Here is a 27,716-nt window from a genome sequence, read left to right on the forward strand (position 1 = left end):
GTGCACGATTTAGAGTACCTTGATTTTAATGAAGGACAACCGGAAGTTAAATAAAGAGTTTGATTTACAAATAGGGATGCACATAGAGTGAGGGTCCCCAACCCCCGGGCCGAGGACCTGTTTAAGGCCGGGCTGCACAAACAGCGCTGAAGGAGGTGAGCAGCGGCCAAGTACAGACTCGGCATGCTGACATCACTGTTGTAGGGTCCACCTCCAGATTCTTATAGCAGGGAACCCTGTGTTAATGGCGAATGAGTCGGTTTTCGTTTTTCTGCTCCTGAACTTGTACTGCCGTATCCCTTGCTAAGGCATATTGCTGCATCTGATGGCTAGGGCTGATAAGTTGAATCTGATCGCTGGGGCTGACGAGCTGCATCTGGTGGCTGCAGTGGCAACCTATAATGACAAGCTGCATTTGGTGGCAGGTACAATGACAAGTGATATCTATTGGCTGCGATGGCAGACTACAGTGCCAAGCTGCATTTGGTGGCTGGTACAATGACAAGCTGCATCTGGTGGCTGGAGTGTCAAGCTGCATATGGTGGCAGGCTACAGTACCAAGCTACATACGGTTGTAGGATTCAGTGGCAAGTGACAGTGTCACCGACGCCCCCCGCAACCCCCTCCCAGTCTACAGAAAAATCTTCTTCCATGAAACTGGTCCCTGGTGCCAAAAAGGCTGGTGACCACTGCAAGAGGACAAATTCTAACTACAATTAGAGGAGAGGGGAATAAAGGGAGATTGGAGGAAAGAGGGTCTGTACTCTACCCTAGCTTGATCGTTCTAAAATAAAAAAACACATACACGCATGAGTGGTCTCTGTCTATTCTTAGAACACTCCCATCAGGCAGTGGAACCTGGGAATCATGCAGGTTGAAGACTTGGTCATAGAAGTTTATTAATGGCCTTGCTCCCAGATTCCTACTTGTTCTGTGGAAATGATTACTCTGGAGATTGTACTAAAACAGTTATGACCAATTAATCCAGCAGGGGTTTACTGGGCACAGTGATAATGACTCTCCTTAGGCGCATTCCTAGTATTAGCCAATTAGTCACAGATCAATTAATGACACTGCTCAGCCAGAATTTCATAGCTGTATTTATTAGCTCAGTGGGCCTAGACGCAAAGGAGGGAGTTATCAGAGAAGCATATATTTGTTTATATTCAAGTTGCTAGAGATCTATCAGATTAGGAGGACTCTCTACTCCAAGCTACTGCACCCTGGTGCAGCTCGAACTCCAAGTTCAGTAAGCAGGCCGAGCCATCTAGGCTCTGTAAGGGCTCGTTCACATATGTGTTGAGTATAGTGGGATTTTTGAAACATTAAAAAAAACATCAATGTAGCTTATTAAACGCCCATGAAAGGGTTGTTTTTCTAAGAAGTGGTTAAAGGGTAAGTGATGAAGCAGCAAGGATGGGAAGTGTTAACATAATGGGGGATTTTAATTATCCAGACAGACTGGACGGAGGGAACCACATATTCAACGAAAGCTCACCAGTTCCTAAATGTCTTGCAGGACAATTTCATAGGCCAGATGGTAGATGCACCAACTAGAAACAAGGTATTACTAGATCTACTGATTACCAACAATACAGACTTGATCACGGATGTGGAAATACAGGGCAATTTAGAAAACAGCAATCACAGGTTAATTGGCTTTAATATAAATCACACAAATAGGAAACACAAGGGGGACACAAAGACACTGAATTTCAAAAGAGCCAACTTCTCTAAACTACAAACCTTGCTAGAAGATATGAATTTGGATAAAATCTTAGAAACACGGAGGAGAGATGGGTTTGCTTTAAGAGCATATTAAATAAGGGCATTAGCCAGTGCATCCCATTGGGAAATAAATTTAAAAGAGCGAACAGTCCTGGATGGCTTAACTCCACAGATGACGTCCGTGTGACGAAACGCGTAGGGCGTGGCCACACAGCATGCACCTTCCATTCCATACGGATGGCAGCGGCCGGCGGTATTTTTAAACAGTGTTTTAAACAGCGATTTATGCCTATTTGTGATGCAAGTAGATTTATTTTCAATAAATCCAATACCAATATGTACTACACCATGGATGTATTCTTTTCTTCGCCATAAATATCAACGCGGATGTAACATCATTGAATGAGCAAGCATCTCCCAGGACAACACCAGCTGATGCCAGAGAGCAGCACAGTGGCTTATACTGTGGAGGCTTACCCACCCCAACAGGGGTAAGATTTCTGGTGAGGGTAATCACATTACTACTTCACTGAAAAGCGCACCGGCAGAAGTTTTGTTTTTTTTGAAGAAAAATATAAATAATCTTTCTGCACCAATCACGTCTTTCCACTTTTACTGGGACTTTTTTACTACATAATCTGACTGTTGCATTCAGATTTTTAATTTCGTTTACTTGAGTGTCATTTTGCGTTTATATTTCTTTCCATATTATATATATATATATATATATATATATATATATATATATATATATATATATATATATATATATATATATATATATATATATATATATATATATATATATATATATACACACACACATATACACACACTTATTGCTCAAGTATTTGTTTAAGCAAATTTTGTATGAATTTTATACATTGATTTAGATATTGATTTAGGTAGCAGCACATTAGGTGTGTGTTTTTTTTTTTTCCTTCTTCAGTTTGGCACATGGCTTAATTGAATATCAGGTTATAATTTTCACAATTTTTTCACTTTGCGATTGCTGGCATTATAATTTATACCATTGTGATATTATATATTTGTTGCCCTTTTTTTCACATAAGGGCGTATATATACAAGGGATTCACTTTCATAGATGTTTTGGTAGTTCACCAGTACTACATAAGCACGGTGACAATATTTATCTCCCCTGTCTTTATTAATTTATTAATTTATTAATGAATGAATTCATTAATTAATTTATTAAATTTTTTTTTTCTGGTAATATTTTTGTAATTCATTTTTATAATAAGTTCTGAGTATAGCGCCACATCTACTCTCTCTTTTCTTCAATTTACAAATACCATACTGGTGACCCGACAAAAGGGATAAATCTTTTTTTGTGGAAGGGAGTTTAATAAGACACGTGGCCACTAAAGAAAAGAGGTTTAACCTTAAACTGCGTAGAGGAGGGTTCTTTACTGTAAGAGTGGCAAGGATGTGGAATTCCCTTCGACAGGTGCTGGTTTCAGCAGGGGGCATCGACAGTTTAAAAAAAAAAACTATAATATAAGCACCTGAATGACCGAAACATACATGTCTTTTTTCAACCTTACCTACTATGTAACTATGTAGAGGAAATTAACTGCTTTTACTTGTGTATAGGTTGTGGTGTAATAGCAAGCATTTTTGTGAATTCTCTGCAAGATGGATTCATATACTTGGATCTCTTTGACACTTAGCTTGGTCCAGCTCATGATGATCATATAAAGATCGTCACCGTTACTTGTCGGCACCGACATTTGCTGGTGCTGACACATTGCTAACAAAAAAGCTTTGCCATGGGCAGTAATGCTCAATGCCTCTGCTCCTGCCTGGGCACTGTCAGCATTGCTGACCCGCTTGATGCTTTTGCCGCACACAGAAGCAAATGGTGTTACCACACGGCTGCTCTGTACAAACAGGAATCGGCTGGGAACACTTTCCTAGTTTTATATGATTTCCCAGTGAATTCTGTGATACAGGAACCTCCAGTGCCTCTCCCCTAGCACCCAGCTAACACTTTATAAAGGCTTCACTTAGGAACTTTAATGTATAACTATCCAAAACTACAAAATAACTTTTTTGGTTTAGAGTGCAGAAGGATTAGAATATTTGTCAGTTTCTATTGCTGTATACCCATTTTGGAGATTCACGCTCTCAGTTTACCATTATCATTGAAAGTGAAGTAAAAGAAAGTCCCAAATTTTGGATCGTCCCCAGAAAAGTAATAGAGGAGAAATCTTCCAATGGAGATACTAGTTCTAGTGACCTGGGGGTCTCCAATGAATTCCCTTAATTTCCTAGGATTTCCTCTCACTTCACTTGAAGGGAAATCTCCACAATGCGACAATTAAACAAAAAGTTTTGCCTATAGTTCTACCTTAAATTCTATAAGTGTGGTTACAGTGTCTTACCACCGAAATTAATGGAGGTGGCTGCCAAGCAGCAAATGCCTCATGAAAGCGACAAACTGCTTAAATTTTAAGAAAATGGTACAGCGCCTCCAAAACAGAATATTACAAGTTTAAAACATAATGTGTGAAAAACATCCGCAATACTAAAAAAAAAAAAAAAAAAATCTGTGTAAATAAAGTCCAAAGTGGAAAAAGTCCAGATTATGACATCTAGACAGCCCACCTGCTTAGCACAGGACTGGAGGATGCCTCGGTCCCTACTCCTGATGCCCAGATGGACTGAAGTCTTTTGAAATAATTTGCACAGTAGATACGTATGACACTCACCTTTATGGACACATTACGCTGCTATAATCTGGACAAATGGTATTACAACCCCTACATTTGTGTTGTTTGAATATATCAGTTTCTAGTTTTCTTTTTATTTTCCCTTTTCTTTTTCTCTTCAATTATTAGGTTCACTGCTTATTTCATTATTCTGTTCAAAGGCAACATGAGAGATGTACATGTAAGCTGTTTTATCCTATCTCACGAATGTACGTATTATGCTCTCGGTGCCTGTACACCCTGTTTTTATGCTATACCTCAATAAAAACCTTTGTAAACAAAAAAATACCTTTCCTTTTCAATCTGTAGCCACTGTATTTATCTGAGAATACATTGAAATAAGGCTACCTGGAGTTGTTCTGTACACGGAGCGTGTACTGACCACTCCCCAGAAACATCATTTCCTGCTTGTGTGATTGGCTCTGCCTAAGATACAAGCCAGATTTAAGGCATCACCTGCAACAAAAATCTCATTTTTGGAGAGATACTTTCAATAGGAGCATGTCTAAAGGGATGCAGCAGATTTCCTCATTAGTGCCCTGCAGCTGTCCATCTGATAGTTAATTATGAAAACACTCCCATTAGACCCACTCAGTACAGAGGCACAGAAAACCACACATGTATTACTTCAGAATAACAAAAAGGTAGGAATCTGCAACACAGGTTGTTATAATCCTTGCAATGTACATAGATCACCCAGAGGGGAATTTTTTTATCAACAAAAGTGGAGTTACACTTTAATAGCGGGGGGGGGGGGGCAGAGACAGACACACAGGGAGCTGACAGGCAAGGAGGAGGGGCTGAGGGGGAGAGAGGAGAGCAGGGAGGACAGCTGCGTATGACACACTCTGACCACGGTGGTCAGGGCTCAGCAGCCCTGATTTTCGTAATCAGTACAGAGAAGGGATACAAGCACTGTGCTGTTTAATCTGCTTTAAGGGACCAGGACCGTAATTTTATTTTTGGGTTAACAAACACTTTAACTACTGCAAGCTGCCTATTTTTTTTCTCTTTTTTAGTGCTGACCTCTTTCTTCCATTTTCATTATTGCTTCTTTTTTAACATAACGCTACAGAACCTGTGTGTAATTCACTAGGTGTTGGCGATTCAAATCAGGCACTGAAGGCTGGTTAAGAGGCTTTAGAACACTGCTTAAACACAACTTAAACACAGGGTATTGATACAAACGTGAATGAGCCCTAACTGAATGAATGTCAAAGAAAAGGTTGCTGCACACTGGACAGATCACAAGTGTCCACATTTATAGCTCTAGAGGGATGGTCCTAAAGCGGGAGTTGCCACCTGCATGTCTGTAGACCGTTGCCACAATAAAATAAATGCTTGTGACCTATGTAGTGTGCAGCAGCCTTTTCTTTCACTTTGCTAGAGGACGATTTTAAATTTACCATTCAATGGTCTTGTGCCTGAATGGCATACAAACATTTGCTACCAGAGCAACTTTGATAATTGATATCCATGCGACTCCCGGTAACATTCTTAAAGTGGTTGTATAGTCTTTTTTTTCACTGTATGGTTTAGGAGATATTCCCCTGGCAATGAGCCGCTGATTGCAGCGGCGAATGCACACAGGGGTTCCTTGGCTGGAAGCCCGGGAGACAGCGGAGCATGGCGGAAAGAAATCTCCCACGCGCATGCGCGTGACGATATCGCCGCTCCGACCAATCACAGCGCCGGAACTGCGATATCCGCAAGACACACCAAGGGAACATGTCAGCTCCCTCGGCGTGTATTGGGCAGGATGTCGGGGCCTCGTTCTAAGGCAAGTATTTCATAATGAGCTAGTATGCGGTGCATACTAGCTCATTATGTCTTTTCCCTTGCAGGTATGAAAACATTTTTTTTTTCAGCGGGTTTACTACCACTTTAAATTGTGGTATTCCTCTGGAGAGTACATTTTTGCAAACACAGCTGTGCATAGACTGAAAGCCTTGAACACCCCTCTGAAGAATTGCAACATAGAGTATTTACATAGGTATATCATATACATATAACATTTGCAACACATTAGTTAACATTACCCAACAAGCTTTACTCACACAGTAAGTTCACGGTATACAGCATTTTGAAGTTTTTTCTCCCAACCTAAAAAACATGAATGAAAGAAGGCATTAGTTATGCCAAATATACTCTCCATTATAACCACAGCAACTTTCTTTATTAGTATTGACTATTTAGCAGCTATTATTGAATAATATTACATTCACTGGACTGTATTGTTTGCAGGAAACGTCAAAAGCTTCTTGCGCAACAAATTATTTATTTAAGGCATTCATTTACTACCCTAGTTGTAATAGTGACTCAGTGGATTCAGTACTTTCTCAGTCATTGTCCTGAAAAAAAAGATGCAGATCAAGAATTGCGATTTCACTCTATTTTCCACATGTATTGTTCTGGATCAGTTCCAGAAAGTAATGAAGCCAGAAACAGCCAGGCAACTAGCATTGTCAGATGAAGATCTGTAATGTCAGCCCCTTATTTTCTTAGCAATCTTTTAACATTATATGTTAACCACTACCCACCTGCGCTATATTCAATGTACAACTTCACAGCTGTTCTCTAGTTCTAGGAGGGCGTCCCTGGAGGTCCTTCCATGTACATGCTTCCCAAGTGCCCCCTGGGGCTCTCATCAGGAACTCTGACTGCTGTGTGCCTTGCACAGCGTATCACAGATTGAAGTAAAGGGCCAATCACAGTGGCCGCTTAATACGTGATCACTGTGTGCAATCAAAAGCGATCACAGATATAAACACAAGTCTTTGCCTGTTAATGGCTATCCTTCCCTCACACAGAGACCGTGTGTGAGGGATAAGCACCAGATCTGTAAGAGGAGCAGTAAGTACAGTGTTTTACAGTGCTACACAGTGCCCTGATCATCAGTGCAGCCCCACCAGTGCAGCCTCATCAGTACCGCCTCATCAGCCCACATCAGTGAAGAAAAAAAAAATTACTTATTTGCAAAATTTATTGTCCAACAGCTGACATCACAAAGCCTGGACCGGCAGCTGAGCTGGCTCCATCTCTTAGCGATCAGATTGCGAGGCTGAAAAGGGTTCATCTACTGTTGTTTCCTCCTCAGAGAAATCATCGGTTTGTCCTTCCTCCTGATCACCTGAGGATAAAACCTCATCTGGTGCCCATTGTTCCTCTTGCAAAGGGTCTAAAGTGGGAGAGGGGGATCCAGCAAGCTTCCTATCCATTTGAATGGAGGATGCGATTAAAGCCACTAATCTTCCTTCCAGGCCTTGCAGTGTGGAGGAAAAGACATCTTCAGTCGCGTATATGGGGCTGAGATGTGAGAAGCAGCTGCACCATTAATTTGTTACAATGGCACACCCTTGGTATTTCAGGCGAGGATGACAGCGTGCAACTGGAATTCCAAACGCCTGGGGTGAAAACCTTTCGTTTTTTTGTTTTTTTGTGGTGTCTTTTTTGGTACACAAAAGCAGAGGTACTATTAAATTGCACTACTTGCTGAAAACAGTCATGACAGAATGATGCCGCTATTAAGATCAGCTTAGTGCTGGGAAAAAAGTCTTCCTGTATCAGGAATGCCACTTGCCACCCTTCAGTGCCCCAAAGCCACTGGGGGTTACTGAAGAAAAAGGCAAATCCACTTTGCACTGCAAGTGCACTTGCTCTAAATCTAAGGGGTAGATCTGAAATGAGTGGAAGCTCTGCTGCTTTTATCATCCAATCATGTGCAAGCTAAAATGCTGTTTTTTATTTTTCTTGCATGTCCCCCTTGGATCTACAGCGACTTTACTTCAGTGCAAAGTGTATTTTCCTTTAGTAAATAACCCCCACTGTGTCCCGTGTGCAGCCTGCTTGCTCCTCCTCGTCAACCGAGGAGAGACTGCTCCAGCTGTATTTTTATTATCCTGCTTGCCTGCCGTGTGTCCTCGTGGATGTTGCACGGCGCTGCGCCTAGGCCCTGCCCCGGCGGGGGGGGTATTACAAGGGAGGTACACCGCTGGTGTTTCCCTAACCCTCTGTCCCTTCAGAGGGGAGAAAAAAAGCATTTTGGCAGATCTTTTAAATGAGAGGAATCCCCCTGACCAAGCTGCTGCGGCCACACACAGACTGACACTGAGCTTTACAGTGAAGACAACAGATTAAGGTATGTGCATATACTCCCTTTAGTGGAGAATTAAGGCATGACAACATATTTTCCCTTAAAGAAGAAAGCAATAGATCGACTTTTTAATTCCTACGTTTCTTCCCTTACCTTATCCCCGCCGCAGGATTTGCTGAATTAACAGACAATCCAACCTTCACCCATCATGGTGGGCTGCGTTTAGCAAACCTTCACGGACCGGGTCCCTTTATATCGGGGTTCCACTCCCTTGGACCTGTAAAAAGCACCCCGCCAGCAAAGCTTTCGGTAATGTAGCATGACCAAAGCCCTGGGTCCCCGGGGTCCAGCTCTACAAAGAGGAATTACAGGCAAAACCTCATGCTTTGGATACGAGGCCCAGGTACCAGCCACTTTAGTCTCAGTGGCACTTTGGATAGATCTGGTCTATGGAGGCTATTTAAATCCAGCATGGATCCCTCCTGGAGCTCCTCAGAGCACATCTTCACTTGTGACCAACACCTTAGATACTGGCGAAAATACTGATGTGGTCCTGGAAGGCGGGGGGGTTATATAGGGAGTGAACTTCTTGGATTGGGTATGCCAGTGTCTATAACCTGAAGGTGCCTATATACCCATTAAAGTATTACTTAAGGCTCTGTGTCCCATGATGTACTATAAAGAAAAGACAACTGTCCAGGGACAGTGGTCGGGAACTGAAAGGACCTTGCCCATCAACATCCTAGAGATTCGGGCAGTGGGTCTGGCTCTGAAGGCCTGGACATTCAGGTTATGGGGTTGTCCTGTCAGGATCCAATCTGACAATGCCACAGCTGTGGCTTACATCAATCACCAAGGGGGCAAAAAGAGTCTCGCAGCACAGAGGGAGGTGAACCATATCCTAACTTGGGCAGAAAGGAATGTTGCGTGCCTATTAGCAATTTTCATTCGGGAGTAGAGAATTGGCATGTGGACTTCTTGAGCTGGCAGCAGTTGCTCCCGGGGGAATGGTCTCTTTACCCCAACATTTTTCAGGCTGTTTGCCAGAAATGGGGCACTTCGGATGTAGATCTTCTGGCGTCCAGGTTCAACATGAAGTTGGTCAACTTTGTATCCAGGATGAGGGATCCACTCGCATGCGGAAACAGATGCGTTGGTGACCCCGTGGGATCAGTTCTCAGTGATTTATGCATTCCCCCTATTCAGTTGCTGCCATGACTTCTTTGCAGAATCAAGCTGGAAAGAAAGCCAGTAATTCTTGTAGCCCCAGCATGGTCCAGAAGGTCCTGGTATGCAGAAATCATAAAGATAGCGGTGGGGGATCCATGGTCCCTTCCACTATGTCCAGACCTACTCTCACAGGGGCCGATATTCTTTCCTACCTTACAAGCGCTAAATTTAATGGCTTAGCTATTGAAACCCACACTCTGAAGAAACGTGGGCTTTCTGGGTCAGTTATCTCTGCCTTGATTAATGCAAGGAAGCCAGCTTCCAGAACTATGTTATAGGGTCTGGAGGGCTTATGTTTCCTGGTCCAAGGCTTGGCACCCTCAGAAGTATAACACAGGCAGAATTCTTACCTTTCTACAATTAGGGGTAGAGATGAAGCTGGCCTTGAGTACTATTAAGGGCCAAGTCTCAGCTTTATCTTTAGCTTTATCTCAGTCTCATTTCAAAGACTGCTTGCCTCATATTCTTTGGTCCCGGTTTTTATGCAAGGGGTAATGCGGCTTAATCAGCCAGTCAGACATACTTTGAACCCTTGGGACTTGAAGTTTGTTTTGACAGTGTTACAAAAACAGCCATTTGAATCGATACAGCATACTCCCTTAGTCCTTCTGACAAGGACGTTAGTGTTCGTGGTTGCTATATCCTCAGCAAGGAGGTAGAGCTGCACGATTCTGGCCATAATGAGAATCACAATTTTTTTTAGCTTAGAATAAAAAGATCACGATTCTCGTGACGTAAAATCTTTCACATCATACAAAAAAAAAAAAAAAAGGGCTAACTTTACTGGTTAGTTTTTTTTTATTTTTTTGAATTCATTAATTTCTTTCCAAAAAATTGCATTTGAAAGATCACTGTGCAAATACTGTGTGACATAAAATATTGCAACAACCACCATTTTATTATTATTATTTTATTATATATATAATGTTTGGGGGTTCTAAGTAATTTTCTAGCAAAAAAAATGATTTTAACGTGAAACCAACAAATGTCAGAAAAAGGTTTAGTGTTTAAGTGGTTAAACTTTTTTCACTTACACGCAAAGTCTATTCCATTGAAAAATTGTTACAATGTTTAGACTTAAGTTCAAATGCTAAATAATGTTATGATTCGTGGCAGACTGCCCAGTTTTTCTCTTCCTTTCTTTTGACAGCTGTAGCTTCAGAAGAGCAGAGAGAATTCTTTGTACAACAAGAATTGTGAAACACTTTAGTCAAGATCGTAACGGGGGGGGGAAAAAAATCGCGATAACGATTCTTGATGATTAGTCGTGCAGCTCTACAAGGAGGGTTTTGGAATTGGCTACTCTTTCTTGTAAAGAGCCATATTTGATTATTCATGAGGACAGCGTTGCGTCCTCATCCAAGTTTTCTGCCAAAAGTGGTCTCAGGTTTTCACCTGAACCAAGATATTGTCCTGCCATAGTTTTTTTTTCTAAAAACCATGTTCTAGGGAAGAGAAGTCACTACGTTGTCTTGATGTGGTGAGAGCGGTCAAGGTCTATTTAAAGACGACTGCTCAGATCCGGAAGACTGATGTCTTGTCTGTGCTACCAGAAGGTCCTAGAAAAGGACAGGCAGTGTCCAGATCCACTGTCGCCAAGTGGATTGGCAAGTTATAATTCAGGCTTATGATTTAAAGGGGTAAGATTCCACCTTTTCAAGTCAAAGTGCACTCTACCAGAGCAGTTAGTGCATCACCATGCTTCCATGGGTCAATTATATAAGGCTGCAACTTGGACTTCGGTGCATACATTCACCAGGTTTTATCAGGTGGATGTAAGAAGGCATGAGGATATCATCTTTGGCCGCAGTGTGCTGCAGGCAGCAGTATAGGCCACAAGTCTGGAGGTGCCCTATGGGTTGTGTCTCTCTCCCCTCAAATAGCATTGCTATGGGATGTCCCATATAGTTAATACTACGGCTCTGTATCCCGTGATGTACGATAAAAAAAAAAAGTTTTTTATAACAGCTTACCTGTAAAATCTTTTTCTTGGAGTACATCACGGGACACAGAGGTCCCACCCCCTCTTTTGAGATTTATGTATATTGCTTTGCTACAAAACTGAGGTACTCCTGGAAGGAGGTGGCGTTATATATCGAGTGAACTTCCTGTATTGGGTGTGCCAGTGTCCATCACCTGAAGGTGCCTATATACCCATATAGTTAATACTATGGCTCTGTGTCCCATGATGTACTCCAAGAAAAGGATTTTACAGGTAAACGGTTATAAAAATCCTATTAATACACATACACACACACAGCATCTCTATAATAACCAAATCACACACACATTAGTGCATGCTCAAAGAATTGTGCACTTCTTCAAGGCTGGGAATCTGTCTGAAAAATCACACATACATAGTAACCTACCTACTAGTCTGATGCTGCAAGCCGTCCCCCACCAGCTCTAAGCCTGAGAACTGAGTGATCATATAAACGCTCATCGCTCAGTTATCAGTCTTCACTGAGCAGAGAGCAGTGACTGAGTCAACGGCTTACTGCTTTGCCCCTCCTGCAGCAACTGGAACACCGAGCTGTGGAGGGGATGGGAGTAGGTGGCCCAGCATGCTGAGAGGCTGAGGCAGCTGCCTGTAAGGCAACTGGGTGAATCCAAACATTATTGTTCGGATCCCTCTGGAGTGGTCTATGATGTCAGCTAACTCTGGTAAAAGCATAACAATGCTGAAAAATTCTAAAAACACTGAAAAACTTGGCTATTCGGCATTTATCAGCGTTTTGAGCCATAAGATTTTGTGGGGGTATAGTTTTGCTAAAAAAAGCTAAAAATGCTACTGGAAAACTCATTTTACAGCTAATGCTAGTGATGTTTTTATAATGTACAGTGTGCATTACCCCTCAAAGTGAAACTAAACCTTCCTAAACCAAGGAAGCTGTCATTTGAGCCTCTGTTTCATCTGTGGTTGCCATGGTAGTGCACATATGATCAGTTATTACACCAGCCATTTGATTGCTTGACAGTTTGGTTAAGAGCACAAGCAGCTGTGACAGTTATCCACAGCATGTCTTGAATGTAATAGTTTAGGGAAACAGTTAGGCCTCATGCACACGAGACGCAGTTAAACGCGCGTTCAGATGCAGTTGGACAGTTTTTTCAACTGCCCCTGAACTCATTCAATGTTATCCTATGTGTCCATGCACACAGTCTAGTTTTTTTCCGTTTTTATGCAGTTGCGTTTAATCTCGTTTTTCCAGAAGCAAAAAAATGCGTTCAGAAGCAAAAATTTCCACGTTTCAGACGCAAAACGCGGCAAAACGCGGTAAAACGCGGCAAAACGCCGCTACCGCGTTTAGCCGCGTTTGCGTTTATATGCGTTTTTAAAGGTGACCTTTTTTTTTACATTAAAAATCTCAAAAATGATTGCAAATGATGAAAAACCATTAGAAAAATATTTTAAACAATTGCAATTGCAAGTGAACAATCCACAACTTGTGGCAAGTGACATGGCAGGTGGCAAGTGACGTGGCAAGTGGACAATCCACAACTTGTGGCAAGTGACATGGCAGGTGGCAAGTGATGTGGCAAGTGGACAATCCACAACTTGTGGCAGGTGACGTGGCAAGTGACCTGGCAGGTGTTGCGGCAAGTGACCTGGCAGGTGACGTGGCAAGTGGAAAATCAACAACTTGTGGCAGGTGACTGGCATGTGACGTGGCAAGTGGACAATCCATAACTTGTGGCAGGTGACGTGGCAAGTGACGTGGCAAGTGGACAATCCACTTGTGGCAGGGGACGTGGCAAGTGACATGGCAAGTGGACAATCCACTTGTGGCAGGGGATGTGGCAAGTGACGTGGCGAGTGGACAATCCACAACTTGTGTCAGGTGACGTGGCAAGTGGACAATCCACAACTTGTGGCAGGTGATGTGGCAAGTGATGTGGCAAGTGGATAATCCACTTGTGGCAGGTGACGTGGCAGGGGACGTGGCAAGTGGACAATCCACATCTTGTGGCAGGTGACGTGGCAGGTGACGTGGAAAGTGGTGTGGCAAGTGGACAATCCACAACTTGTGGCAGGTGATGTGGCTGGTGACGTGGCAAGTGGACAATCCACAACTTGTGGCAGGTGGCATGGCAGGTGGCATGGCAGGTGACGTGGAAAGTGGACAATCCACATCTTGTGGCAAGTGACGTGGCAGGTGATGTGGCAAGTGACGTGGCAAGTGGACAATCCACAACTTGTGGCAGGTGACGTGGCAGGTGATGTGGCAAGTGATGTGGCAGGTGATGTGACAAGTGGACAATCCACATCTTGTGGCAAGTGACGTGGCAGCTGACGTGGCAAGTGGACAATCCAAAACTTGTGGCAGGTGACGTGGCAGGTGACGTGGCAGGTGACGTGGCAAGTGACGTGGCAAGTGGACAATCCACATCTCGTGGCAAGTGACGTGGCAGGTGATGTGGCAAGTGACGTGGCAAGTGGACAATCCACAACTTGTGGCAGGTGACGTGGCAGGTGATGTGGCAAGTGATGTGGCAGGTGATGTGACAAGTGGACAATCCACATCTTGTGGCAAGTGACGTGGCAGCTGACGTGGCAAGTGACGTGGCAAGTGGACAATCCAAAAATTGTGGCAGGTGACGTGGCAAGTGACGTAACAGGTGACGTGGCAAGTGACGTGGCAAGTGGACAATCCACATCTCGTGGCAAGTGACGTGGCGGGTGATGTGGCAAGTGACGTGGCAAGTGGACAATCCACAACTTGTGGCAGGTGACGTGGCAGGTGATGTGGCAAGTGATGTGGCAGGTGATGTGACAAGTGGACAATCCACATCTTGTGGCAAGTGACGTGGCAGCTGATGTGGCAAGTGACGTGGCAAGTGGACAATACAAAACTTGTGGCAAGTGACGTGGCAGGTGACGTGGCAAGTGACGTGGCAAGTGGACAATCCACAGCTTGTAGCAAGTGACATGGCAGGTGGCAAGTGATGTGGCAAGTGGACAATCCACAACTTGTGACAGGTGACGTGGCAGGTGATGTGGCAAGTGGACAATCCCCAACTTGTGGCAAGTGGACAATCCAAAACTTGTGGCAGGTGACGTGGCAAGTGACGTGGCAGGTGATGTGGCAAGTCACGTGGCAAGTGGACAATCCACAACTTGTGGCAGGTGACGTGGCAGTTGGACAATCCACAACTTGTGGCAGATGACATGGCAAGTGACGTGGCAGGTGATGTGGCAAGTCACGTGGCAAGTGGACAATCCACAACTTGTGGCAGGTGCCGTGGCAAGTGACACGCTAAATACAAGTACACTGCAGCTCTCACAGCTGCTGCTACTCACTCTGGTCTCACAAAATTGCTGAAATAGTTAATTTTTGAGCTGGGGAGGGTCTATGATGTTAGCTTAACTAAACGCTTCTAGACGCAAACGCGGTAAAACGCGGTAAAACGTCGCTAAATCGCGGTAAAAATCGCGGCAAAACGCGCGTTTCTAAACGCCGGTTTCAACATGTGTCCAGCAGCGTTTGCATCTGTGTCTCGTGTGCATGAAGCCTTAAATTGATGCGTTTAACTCCACTTTAGGAGCAGGGTGCAGGATCATTAGGTATTTTTCTGTACTTGCCATCTTTTTAAAGAATAATTGTAGAAGTGCTGCAAAATGATTACTGCATCCTATAGAATAGCACGATTTTTTTTTTTTTTTTTTTTACGTTTTCAAAAGATACCAACCATACTTAAATTTACATGCATTGCTGTTTGCGTTTTTTTTTTTGTGCAGACATACCTTTGAGACACACCTGAGACCAAGTGTGACTGTTAAACATATCCAGACAAGGTAATAGATGAATGTGTACAGTACAGAGTTCCCTGTCTGAACCTGTTAACGTTGTGAGATTCAACAACTTTAGTACAGGGACAATACTATTTCACAATAAAGCCAGGTAACTAATAGACTGATGATGAACAACAATGTTGGTTTCCTAATCTATGATTCATTCCAATCAATATGCTTCATCCTGGCAGTAATGTATGCATGTTATTCCCTTTGAATCTACAACCCAACAAACATTCTGTCTTCAATGTTATACACAGGGAAATTAAAGGATAACATACCCGAGGACTTCAAAAAACCTCTTATATCTTCCTTCAGTGTTTCAAGTTTAATATCTGGGTTGAGCAGACATCTCTGTAAATAAAATGTAATGACAAACTGAGCAAACATTTTCAAATGTGTAAACACAGGTATCCATGCTTTGGAATAATATGAGCATAGGTAATACTTAAATGTTATTAATGTTATTTTGTATATATACAGTAAATACGGTTTATGAGCGTTTGGCAATATGAACTCTTTTTATTTATTTTTTGAAATCCTGACGCGATTTGCAAGCGTTATTTTGCAAGAGCAGGATTCAAGGCACTGGGGCGTGCAGTACCGCTTTTGGCCAGAGGTGCGGGGGCACCGCTGATGCTCAGAAACACTCAGACACTAGGAAACACTCTATTCCCAAGCATCTCCGAGAGTTTCCAAGTGTCTCCACCTCTGGCCACATGCAGTACTGCATACACTAGCAGTGACACTGGAACTGGAATCTCATTTCATTGAATACAATGGGGAAACTCGCTTTGATATAGGAGTGCTTTGGATTACATGCATTCTTCTGGAACAAATTATGCTCATAATCCAAGGTACTTCTGTACCTTATTAAAACATTATCCCAAACAACTAAAACACTTGTTAAAGTGAAACTATCATGGTTTTGGGTAATTTTCATGTTTTTACATCTTTGACCTGATGTTTTAGGTGTTTGCTTCTTTATGCATTGTAATAGGGACAGGCTGAACTGGTAGTGGCAGCGATAAAGCATGAGACAGGGACACCCAGGAACAGTCCAGGTAGGATTGTAATGGACTTTTATTTAGCAAGGCAGTATACAAACAGTTCTGTGACGAGGGTCTCCGTACAGTAAGTCTATACAATAAAACAAATGTGGTCTGTCCAACAGGTAGGTTCGTGGATCTATGAGTGAAGGCTTTATTCAACCCAAAGCTCTACAAAGCCTCCAGGCTCAAAAACTTAGACCAGAACTTATTAGGATCTGAGAAAACAGACACAAATCCTGGAGTTCCTCACCAAGTGTAGATGAGAAGCCCAGGTGACAAGTGCATGCGCTATAATCCTTCCAAGCCAGTGCCCCACATTATGCAGGCTTGGTTCTCCAAATAAATCTTTAATAGGTGCCAATGTATTTTCAAAGCACTAAATAGACAGCACAACAATACCAAGCTGCCTCTTTACTGGTTTTGTGACTGAAACGTCAGACTGAGCTGTCTGATAATAGTGAGCGAGTCTATTGCTGAATCATTCAGTACTATCAGTAAAATGAATCTTAACCACTTGCCAACTGGCTCCTGTACATATATGTCGGCACAAGATAGATATCTAGGTAACGGCAGCAGCTGCTGCCACAACTTAGGTATCCATCTTTTCAGTGGGCGGTCCTGTTTATGATAATGGTGGTCTCTGTGGCAGATTCGCCACAAGATCAACCGTTATCGGCGGTGGGAGAGGGCCCCCTGCCGCTCTCCCGCACCCTCCGCCACTTACTGGAGCCGTCGGCAGTGGCGTAGGCAATCGGGACCTGTCTGTGGCAAGATGGCAACCACCAGTCTCCATACCATAGCAGAGCCGAAGCAATGTCAAAAGGTCACTTCCACCCATACGTCTTAAAGGGACATTTTTTGTCTTCATTTTTTCAAATGACTTTTTTTTATTGTATTTAAGTCCAAACAGGAGATCTGAGGATTTTTTTACCCCGGATCTCATATTTAAAAAGGACCTGTCATGCCTTTTTCTATTATGCCCCGTACACACGAGCGGACTTTTCGACATCCAAACTCCGACGGACTGAGTCCGGCGGACTATCCGATCGTGTGTGGGCTGCAACGGACTTTAGCGAAGCTAAAGTCTGACGGACTTTAGAAATGAAGCATGCTTTAAATTTTCCCGACGGAACTCCGCCGGACCCGGTCCCCTTTGAAAAATCCGCTCGTGTGTGTGCTACTCCGACGGACTAAAACCGACGCTAGGGCAGCTATTGGCTACTGTCTAGGAACTTCCTACGTCGAATCCAGTCGTACGTCATCACGTTCGACTCCGTCGGAGTTTGGTGTGATGGTGTGTGGTCAAGTCCGTTCGGTCGAAAAGTCCGCCAGAACTCCGTCGGAACTCCGGCGGAACTCCGGCGGAACTCCTTTGGAGGTCTGTCAGACTTAATCCCTCTCGTGTGTACGGGGCATTACAAACAGTGCAAAAATAAATAAAATCAAGTAAAATAAAATAAGATTATTTTATTTTATTTTTAAAGTGCCCAGTCCCGACAAGCTTGCACGCAGAAGCGAACGCTTATGCAAGTAGCGCCCGCATATGAAAACGGTGGTCAAACCACACATGTGAGGTATCTCCCCAATTGTTAGACTGAGAGCATAATTCTAGCCCTAGACCTCCTATGTAACCTGTAGAATTTTTTAAACGTCGCCTATGGAGATTTTTAAGGGTAAAAGTTTGACGCCATTCCACAAGCGTGCCCAATTTCGAAGCGTGACATGTTGGGTATCAATTTACTTAACATTAACTATCAATATAAAAACAAATTCGGCTAACTTTACTGTTGTCTTATTTTTTTATTCAAAAAAGTGAATTTTTTCCAAAAAAGTGCGCTTGTAAGACTGCTGCGCAAATATGGTGTGAAAAAAAGTATTGCTATGACCGCAATTTTTTTCTCTAGGGTGTTAGAAAAAAAATTATAATGTTTGGGGGTTCTAAGTAAATTTCTAGCAAAAAAACTTGTTTCTAACTTGTAAACACCTGTCTGAAAAAGCACCTCGGTCTTTAAAAAAGTGATACTACACACACACACACACACACACACACACTGTTTAATTTACACTGTCCTTTCTACTTCTGTATGTGGACGATGGAACTCTAATTATTTTAATTTTTAAAAACCCATATATGTACCTTTTTTTTAAATCATTATACAGCAGTCACATGACCCAGATCTCTCCCAGCCTGTCTGCAGGGAAACATAAGCAGGAGGAGCTTCTAGTCCTTTGCTGCCGGTCACATGTTCAAAATAAAACAAAAAGCCTATGAAATACAGAGTAAAAATATATAAATAATATCAATAAACTGTTTTAAATTGTCATACTAATAAATATTTGAAATTAAATATTTATTATTTTTTGGCAATAACATGGTGTGGGCAGATTTTTGCCAGTCACAGGCTGGGTCATGCCCCTCCAGCCTGCATCTTACAATAACTCAATCTACATGTAATATACCACTCCATTGTGTTTTGCTTGTTAGTGAGCATGGGAGAGGAGGGAGGGAGTGGGCTGTCATTTACCACTGTGTATACACCCACATGTGTGACTCTATAGTCACATGGGCTGCTCAGATGTGATAGGGAGGAAATGCCCAGCATAGAAACCTCACTGAAAACTGAGCATATGCAGAGTTGCCACCACAGCTGCAGAATCCCTAGCTGAATTTGGGACATGAACAGAAGGTGGAGATAGAGAGCAGCAAGATCAACCAGTTTTTTTGCAGAATACATCAGTGTTCATTTTGACACCAAATTTTGATTTCGTTTTAGATCTAGTCTTTTGACTAAAACGCCATTTTAGTTTTAGTCATATTTTAGTCATCTGAATTGTTTTAGTTTTAGTCAATCAATATCTCCAGTACATTTTAGTTGACTAAAATCTAATGGGTTTAGTTACATTTCAATGCATTATTTGAAATTATTATTAGATAAGTAAAAATCTAATAAGATGTTATTATTTCTGGTATTAAGGTTTGATCATGCACTTATAGACACAGATTTAGCCCTTGGGATATACAACGTCTTTATAAATAAAACCAACTTTCATAAATATATGAAAGTTTTGCCAATATATTTATTTTATACAAGCAGAAGTACAACTCCAAATTGCATAAAAATGGGTATTGGTTGTAATGCCATTACATATACAGTATCTCACAAAAGTGAGTACACCCCTCACATTTTTGTAAATATTTTATTATATCTTTTCATGTGACAACACTGAAGAAATTACACTTTGCTACAATGTAAAGTAGTGAGTGTACAGCTTTTATAACAGTGTAAATTTGCTGTCCCCCTCAAAATAACTCAACACACAGCCATTAATGTCTAAACGGCTGGCAACAAAAGCGAGTACACCCCTAAGTGAAAATGTCAAAATTGGGTCCAATTAGCCATTTTCCCTCCCTGGTGTCATGTGACTTGTTAGTGTTACAAGATCTCAGGTGTGAATGGGGAGCAGGTGTGTTAAATTTGGTGTAATCGCTCTCACTCTCTCATACTGGTCACTGGAAGTTCCACATGGCACCTCATGGCAAAGAACTCTGAGGATCTTAAAAAAAGAATTGTTGCTCTACATAAAGATGTCATATGCTATAAGAAGATTGCCAAGTTTAACAGGACAGATTCCACTCAGAACAGGCCTCGCCATGGTCGACCAAAGAAGTTTAGTGCACGTGCTCAGCATCATATGCAGAGGTTGTCTTTTGGAAATAGATGTATGAGTGCTGCTAGCATTGCTGCAGAGGTTGAAGGGGTGGTGGGGGGTCAGCCTGTCAATGCTCAGATCATATGCCGCACACTGCATCAAATTGGTCTGTATGGCAGTCATCCCAGAAGGAAGTCTCTTCTAAAGAGGGTGCACAAGAAAGCCCGCAGTTTGATAAAGACAAGCAGACTAAGGACATGGATTACTGGAACCATTTTCTGGGGTCTGATAAGAACAAGATAAACTTATTTGGTTCAGATGGTGTCAAGCATGTGTGGCGGCAACCAGGTGAGGAGTACAAAGACTACCGTCTGCCTACAGTCAAGCCTGGTAGTGGGAGTGTCATGGTTTGGGGCTACATGAGTGCTGCCAGCACTGGGGATCTACAGTTCATTGAGGGAGCCATGAATGCCTACATGTACTGTGACATACTGAAGCAGAGCCCCTCCCTTTGGAGACTGGGCCACAAGGCAGTATTCCAATATAATGACCCCAAACACACCTCCAAGACAACCACTGCCTTGATAAATAAGCTGAGGGTAAAGGTGATGGACTAGCCAAGCATGTCTCCAGACCTAAACCCCTTTGAGCATCTGTGGGGCATCCTTAAAGGAAAGTGGAGGAGCGCAAGGTCTCTAACATCCACCAGCTCCATTATATTGCTATGGAGGAGTGTAAGAGGACTCCAGTGGCAACCTGTGAAGCTCTGGTGAACTTCATGCCAAAGAGGTTAAAGGCAGTGCTGGAAAATAATGATGGCCACACAAAATATTGACACTTGGGACTCAAATAGGACATTTCCACTTAGGGGTGTACTCACTTTTGTTGTTTGTTGTTCAGACATTAATGGCTGTGTGTTGAGTTATTTTGAGGGGTCAGCAAATTTACAGCTATACAAGCTGTACACTCACTACTTTACATTGTAGCAAAGTGTCATTTCTTCAGTGTTGTCAAATGAAAAGATATAATAAAATATTTACAAAAATGTGAGGGGTGTACTTACTTTTGTGAGATACTGTATGTGTAATGGCATTACAACCAATACCCATTTTTATGCATTTTGTAGTTATACTTCTGCTTGTATAAAAGCAATATATTTGCAAAACGTTCCTATATTTATGAAAGTTGGTTTTATTTATAAAGACGTTGTATATCATAAGGGCTAAATCTGTTTCTGTAAGTCCATGATCAAACCTTAATACCAGAAATAATAACCTTATTAGATTTTTACTTATCTAGTGTATATAATGAGTTTGGCAATTCTAAAGAAATGCTTAAATAATGCATTCAAATTGAACTAAACCCATTAGATTTCAGTCAACTAAAATAGGCTGGAGATTTTGATCGACTACATCTAAAACAATTCAGATGACTAAAATATGATTAAAACTAAAATGGCATTTTGGTCAAAAGACTAGATCTAAAACGAAATCGAAATTTGATGTTAAAATGAACATTCTGCAAAAAAACTGGTATGGTTATACAAGCTGCACGCTCACTACTTTACATTGTAGCAAAGTGTCATTTCTTCAGTGTTGTCACATGAAAAGATATAATAAAAATATTTCCAAAAATGTGAGGGGTGTACTCACTTTCGTGAGATACTGTATTGCCTGAGTATATTACCAACAATAAATATTAATAAGAAAATACTTTTTCTTTTTTTTAGCAGCTTAGTAGATCCTCCTACATATTCTTATGTGATAGTGCTGGGTTTTGATGTCAAATTTCAATTTTGTTTTAGTCTTTTGAGTAAAATGACATTAGTTTTAGTCGTATTTTAGTCATCTCAATCCATTTGTATTTTAGTTTACTAAAATAGTATTAAAATTTAGTGGACTAAAATATTTTATGTCAATGAAATTAACGCTGGAATATAGAAAACGCATCTCATAGTGAGTAGAACTAGCATGTAATACAGCATTTATTGATAGTGTTTTTAGGATGTGGGTTTAGTGACACATTGTTTATTTGATTTATTGATCATTCTGCAACAGACTGTTAAACAACCTCTGAAAAACATGTGAAAAAGGAGATTAAAGCTCCATCTGCTGGTTAAAAAACAAGCATGGACCATGTCCAACAGCAATAACTGGTTACATATTGGAGAGAAATAAACCCCCCAAAAAAGAAAAAAAAAAAAGCTGCTGCGCCACTTTTCTGGCGTTAACCCCTCCTGGTAATGTATGGTGCCAAAACTCATGAAGCATTTGCAACACTTAGTTCTGAGCGACTCCTGCACCAAATTCAGATAGTTCTAAAATGTGCCACTTTTACATCACATTCAATGTGCCAAATGTAAAAGGTGAAGCTAATTAAGACCAACTCTCTTTTGGCCTACACTACAGAGAGAAAACGGTTTCAGACAGATTTTGCAAGTGTTTCAGATGCATTCTAAAAGTACAAGTTCTAGACAGGTACATCAATTTCATGCAATTTGCAGCACTTTTAGAATGCATTAGAGACACTTTCACAAAATCTGCCTTCGCCAGTCTTCATGAATTCCAGGGACTATCTTTTCTGATACTCTACTGCCACATACAGGTTCTACATTTGTAAACTCATAGGCCTCCTTCACATGGGTGTTTATCTGCATACACTGGATTCCAGCTACAAGAATCAATGAATTCTTGTAGCTGGAATGACGGGTGCATGGGAATAACAGTGGATGCTCTGCCTATATATAAAGGAATGACAGGCTGACAGCGGTCATTACTGTTCACGTGTAGTCGCACACCACAGGGTTACCTATGGTTATGGCTGTCTGATCCTGGATGCATCAGATTGCTATTCGCATGCACCTGTCATTCCAGCTGCAAGAATCTGTTGATATGGTATACGCAGGTAAACGCATGTGTGAAGAAGGCCTTAAAAATTTACTGGATTTTTTCATAAATGGTTCCTAAAGTATAATCAGATTTCTCTAAATCATAATCATAAATGAAGAGTCTTTTTAAACAAATAGTTTACAGATCAAAGTTATTGGAAAAATAATTAATCTCCTATACAGAGAAATTACCAAAGCATAATTTTCTAGCAATATCACCCGTGTGCCAATTAGAGGGTATGTGGATCCATTCAATATTTAAAAAACTCATCAAGTTCACATATTCCAAAAAGTTTTTAGTTAGTATATTTTGGGTTCCTGATCTACGTGGTCAGGCCATATTATTGGGCCTATCTTTATCAAACTATTGTTGATTTAATCCTTTTCTGTTTTGGACAAATACGTTGCATGATTTAACTTCTTATGAGTTTTCCGATTACAGTCAGACGCCATATATATAATTCAGTAGAAACACCCGATAATGTTTAGAATTTATTCCATAATGACTAAGCAGTTCAGACATTAAAGCAGAACAAAACCATTATACCTCCTTCACCATGCTTCACAGTTTAGATATAGTCATTTTGTAAAGCATTCAGATGATCTTTCACAAACATTTTTTTTTCATAGTTTTTTTCTGTGCCAACCTAAAAATGTAATTATGATCCATTATGAAAACATACTGTATGTTATCAAGTGCAGGAGTTGCCTGCATAGCAATAGGCTGTCACCCACACGGTTCTTTTGGGAACCTCTAGAACACCATACCTCCCAAATTTTTGAGATGGGAACGAGGGACACCTATTAGTAAATGTATGTAGGTAGAGGGCATACACCTCCCCTTAAAAAGGAGAATTACCAACCAACAAAATAATCAGTTAAACCTACAAGTGCTTTTTTTTTGTTTTTTTAACCATTACTATTGCTTTATACTGGCTTCTGAAATTTACAAATGCAACAATTTAGAAATTGGATGAAAGGTTTAACACTGGGTAACACTTTTTGAAACATAAAAAAGTGCATTTTATATACAACTATATAGATCAGACTAAAATGGAGGGCCACATGAGGAGGAATTAGGGACAGAGGGACTGTGTTCCAAATCAGGGACAGTTGGGAGCTATGGAAGACTGTACTGTATAAATGCCATTATTCTGATCTTTGTAGGACCTCTGCCCCTAAGGAAAACAGCAATGGTTCTGAAATTCTTCCATTTGTAAACTATCTGCTTTTTTCTTATTTTCAGCTATTCAAGTCAAGCCCATACCTGAGATGATTGGAACACCAGAATCATTTGCTTAAAATACCTGCTTCCAATTACATTTTTCCTTTAGGTCACTAGAATTGAGATTCACATATTTTTTTCCAATTCCTGATTATTTGAAACATCTGATTAGTAGCAATGTACAATGCTCTGCAAAATTGTTGTTTATTGGTATAATTTAAAGAAAAATCGGATCACGTCTTTTGTGCCATTCATGTGCTGTCTCAAATTTCTTACAAATGTATGCATCTATGGATGGCATAAAACCCTAGAATGTAAACCAGTTTATGAAAAGTATCTAAAAACACAGTGGGCCTTTAAGAAGTTGTGTTGAAGTAAAGGTAAAACCGATTCCAAATTCAAATTATTTTTAAAAGAATAGTCATAATTATCTGTCTAGTTGAGTGTTTGAGGAGAGATCTAATCAAATAAAATCAAGCAAACAGAGGGTAATGCCGCGTACACACGATCAAACAAGCGGGTGGAAAAGTCCGGCAAACTCAAGTCCGCCGGACAATCCCCCCGTGTGTAGCCTCCGGCATACTTTTTTGACCCGAAAGTACGGCGGACTTAGAAAGTAGTTTTACACTCCAATCTTACCGCCGGACTCGCATTTCGGCGGACAATCCGGCCGTGTGTATGCCAGTCCGCCGTACTTTTGAAATGAGCGGACTTTTCCCGCCCGGAGAAAAGTCCGCTCATTTCGAGCGGGTCTCCAGATAGGCGGGGCCCGCGAAGGATACGTCGCTGGCCCCGCCGCTTGGTATGGACTTAAAGGGGAACCACAACGCCGAAAAAAAAAGGTGTGGGGGTCCCCCCAGGTCCACATCAGACCCTTGTCCGAGCACGCTACCCGGCCGGCCAGGAAAGGGGGGGCGAGCGAGCGCCCCCCCCCCCTCCTGAGCCGTACCAGGCCGCGTGCCCTCAACATGGGGGGTGCCTTGGGGAAGGGGGGCCCCCCCACCCCAAAGCACCTTGTCCCCATGTTGATGAGGACAAGGGCCTCTTCCCGACAACCCTGGCCGTTGGTTGTCGGGGTCTGCAGGTGGGGGGCTTATCGGAATCCGGGAGCACCCTTTAATAAGGGGGCCCCCGGATACTGGCCCCCCCACCCTATGTGAATGAGTATGGGGTACAATGTACCCCTACCCATTCACCTGTAAAATAAAGTACAAAAAAAACACAACACACAAGGGTTAAAATAGTTTATTGCACAGCTCCGGGTGTCTTCCGTCTTCGGGGGTCTTCTCGCCGGACTCCTCCCCCCTCTTCGGTTCTTCTGCCGGGCCACCGCGCCTTCTTCTAGCTCTTTTACAGGCGGTGGCCCGGTCTTCTGCCGCCGCCTTCCGTCCTTTTCTTCTTCTTCTTCAGATGTTGCCTCACCGAGTCCTCCGCTCACAATGACGGGGACCGGGCACGCGGCGACTTATATAGGGACAAGGGTGCCCTCAACATGGGGGGTGCTTTGGGGAAGGGGGGGCCGCGCGGCCCCCCCACCCCAAAGCACCCCCCATGTTGAGGGCACGCGGTCTGGTACGGCTCAGGAGGGGGGGGGGGGCGCTCGCTCGCCCCCCCTTTCCTGGCCGGCCGGGTAGTGTGCTCGGACAAGGGTCTGATGTGGACCTGGGGGGACCCCCACACCGATTTTTTTCGGCGTTGTGGTTCCCCTTTAAGTCCATACCAAGTGGCGGGCCAGCGACGTATCCTTCGCGGGCCCCGCCTACCTGGAGACCCGCTCGAAATGAGCGGACTTTCCTCCGCGTGTGTGGGAGAGTCCGTTCATTTCAAAAGTAGGGCGGATAGTAAGGCGGACTTAGTACGCCGTATTAGTCCGCTGAAAAAGTGCCGTGTGTGGGCAAGTAGCCCGTTCGGAAAGTCCGACGGACAGTCTCGCGGGAAGTCCGCCAGACTAAGTACGTCGGACAGACGGCTACGTGTGTATGCGGCTTAAGTGTTTTACTGCAGGCTTTAAATGAAATAGTATTCTAGTAGAAGAAAATTATGGTAATAAGAATGGAAGCTAAAGAAGCTATTACAATATCAAATCTATACGCTAAATAAACCAGCAATTATGGCGGCTTCACACTGCCCCACTGCGCTTTTGCTAAATCAGTTTTCGTGTGGGTTAGCAGTGCTTTCCCAAAGACTTCTATGAGGCCCTGATGCGGTTTCAAAAAGCACACGAGAGCTTATCCATGCTGCCTCTTTGGTGCACTTTCTGAAACCGCACTAAAACCTTGGGACATCATTAAAAGTCTATGGCAAAGCGCAGCTAGCCCACACAAAAACTACATGTTAGCTGCACTTTGCAAGAAAGCGTAGCTGGACCGCACTACGTGTGAAGCTGCCTTTACAGCTTCTTCTTAAAATGCTGATATGGTAAAAGGACAAATGTATTAGGTAAGTATTACATTTTATACACGTTTATGTTTTAATCACTTTAAGACCGGTCCTCTTTTTTTAGATATGGTGTTTATTTTTGCTAGAAAATTACTTAGAACCCTCAAACATACAATTTCTTTTTCTAACATCCTAGAGAATAAAATGGCGGTTGTTGCAATACTTTTTGTCACACCGTATTTGCGCAGCGGTCTTAAAAGCACACTTTTTTTTTTTAATACACTTTTTTATATTAAGAAAATAAGACGATAGTTGTCCCAATTTTTTTTTTTATATTGTGAAAGATAATGTTACGTCGAGTAAATTGACACCCATGTCACGCTTAAAAATTGCGCCCGCTCGTTGAATGGCGACAAACTTTTACCCTCAAAAATCTCCATAGGCGACATTTAAGAAAATTCTACCAGTTCCATGTTTTGCCTTACAGAGGAGGTCTAGGGCTAGAATTTTTGCTCTCACTCTACCGATCATGGCGATACCTCACATGTGTGGTTTGAACACCGGTTTCATATGTGGGTGCTACTCACGTATGCGTTCTGCACGCGAGCTCGGTGGGACGGGGAGCATTTAAAAAAAAAAAATAATAATGTTTTTCCTATTTATTTTACCTTTTATTTTTACACTGTTTAAAAGAAAAAATTGTGTCACTTTTATTCCTATTACAAGGAATGTAAACATCCCTTGTAATAGAAAAATGCCAGGACCTCTTAAATATGAGATCTGGAGTCAAAAAGACCACAGATCTCATATTTGGACTTAAATGCAAAAAAAATAAATAAAATAAAATAAAAAAATAATAATGTCATTTTGAAAAATAAAATAAAAACAAGTGTGCCTTTAAAACGCATGGTATGTAGACAGGTGGGGGCCATCTTCCCCTCACTC

At 42.2% G+C, this 27,716-nt stretch overlaps 1 protein-coding gene across 1 annotated transcript in view; it reads right to left on the minus strand.

Annotated features, from left to right (window-relative positions):
- Positions 1 to 27,716, minus strand: part of TBC1D19 (TBC1 domain family member 19) — a 259,514-nt gene that overhangs the window by 210,738 nt on the left and 21,060 nt on the right. Inside the window, exons 2-3 of the mRNA XM_077477677.1 lie at positions 15,859 to 15,931; positions 6,518 to 6,563 (exon numbers count right to left, since the gene is read on the minus strand). Of these exons, the coding sequence (XP_077333803.1) occupies positions 6,518 to 6,563; positions 15,859 to 15,931 (119 nt within the window). The remainder of the gene's footprint in view (positions 1 to 6,517; positions 6,564 to 15,858; positions 15,932 to 27,716) is intronic.

The sequence above is a fragment of the Lithobates pipiens genome, unplaced genomic scaffold (genome assembly GCF_037356315.1).
Source record: "Lithobates pipiens isolate NorthernLeopardFrog02 unplaced genomic scaffold, aLitPip1_a1.2 Scaffold_13, whole genome shotgun sequence".
Taxonomy (NCBI): Eukaryota; Metazoa; Chordata; class Amphibia; order Anura; family Ranidae; genus Lithobates; species Lithobates pipiens.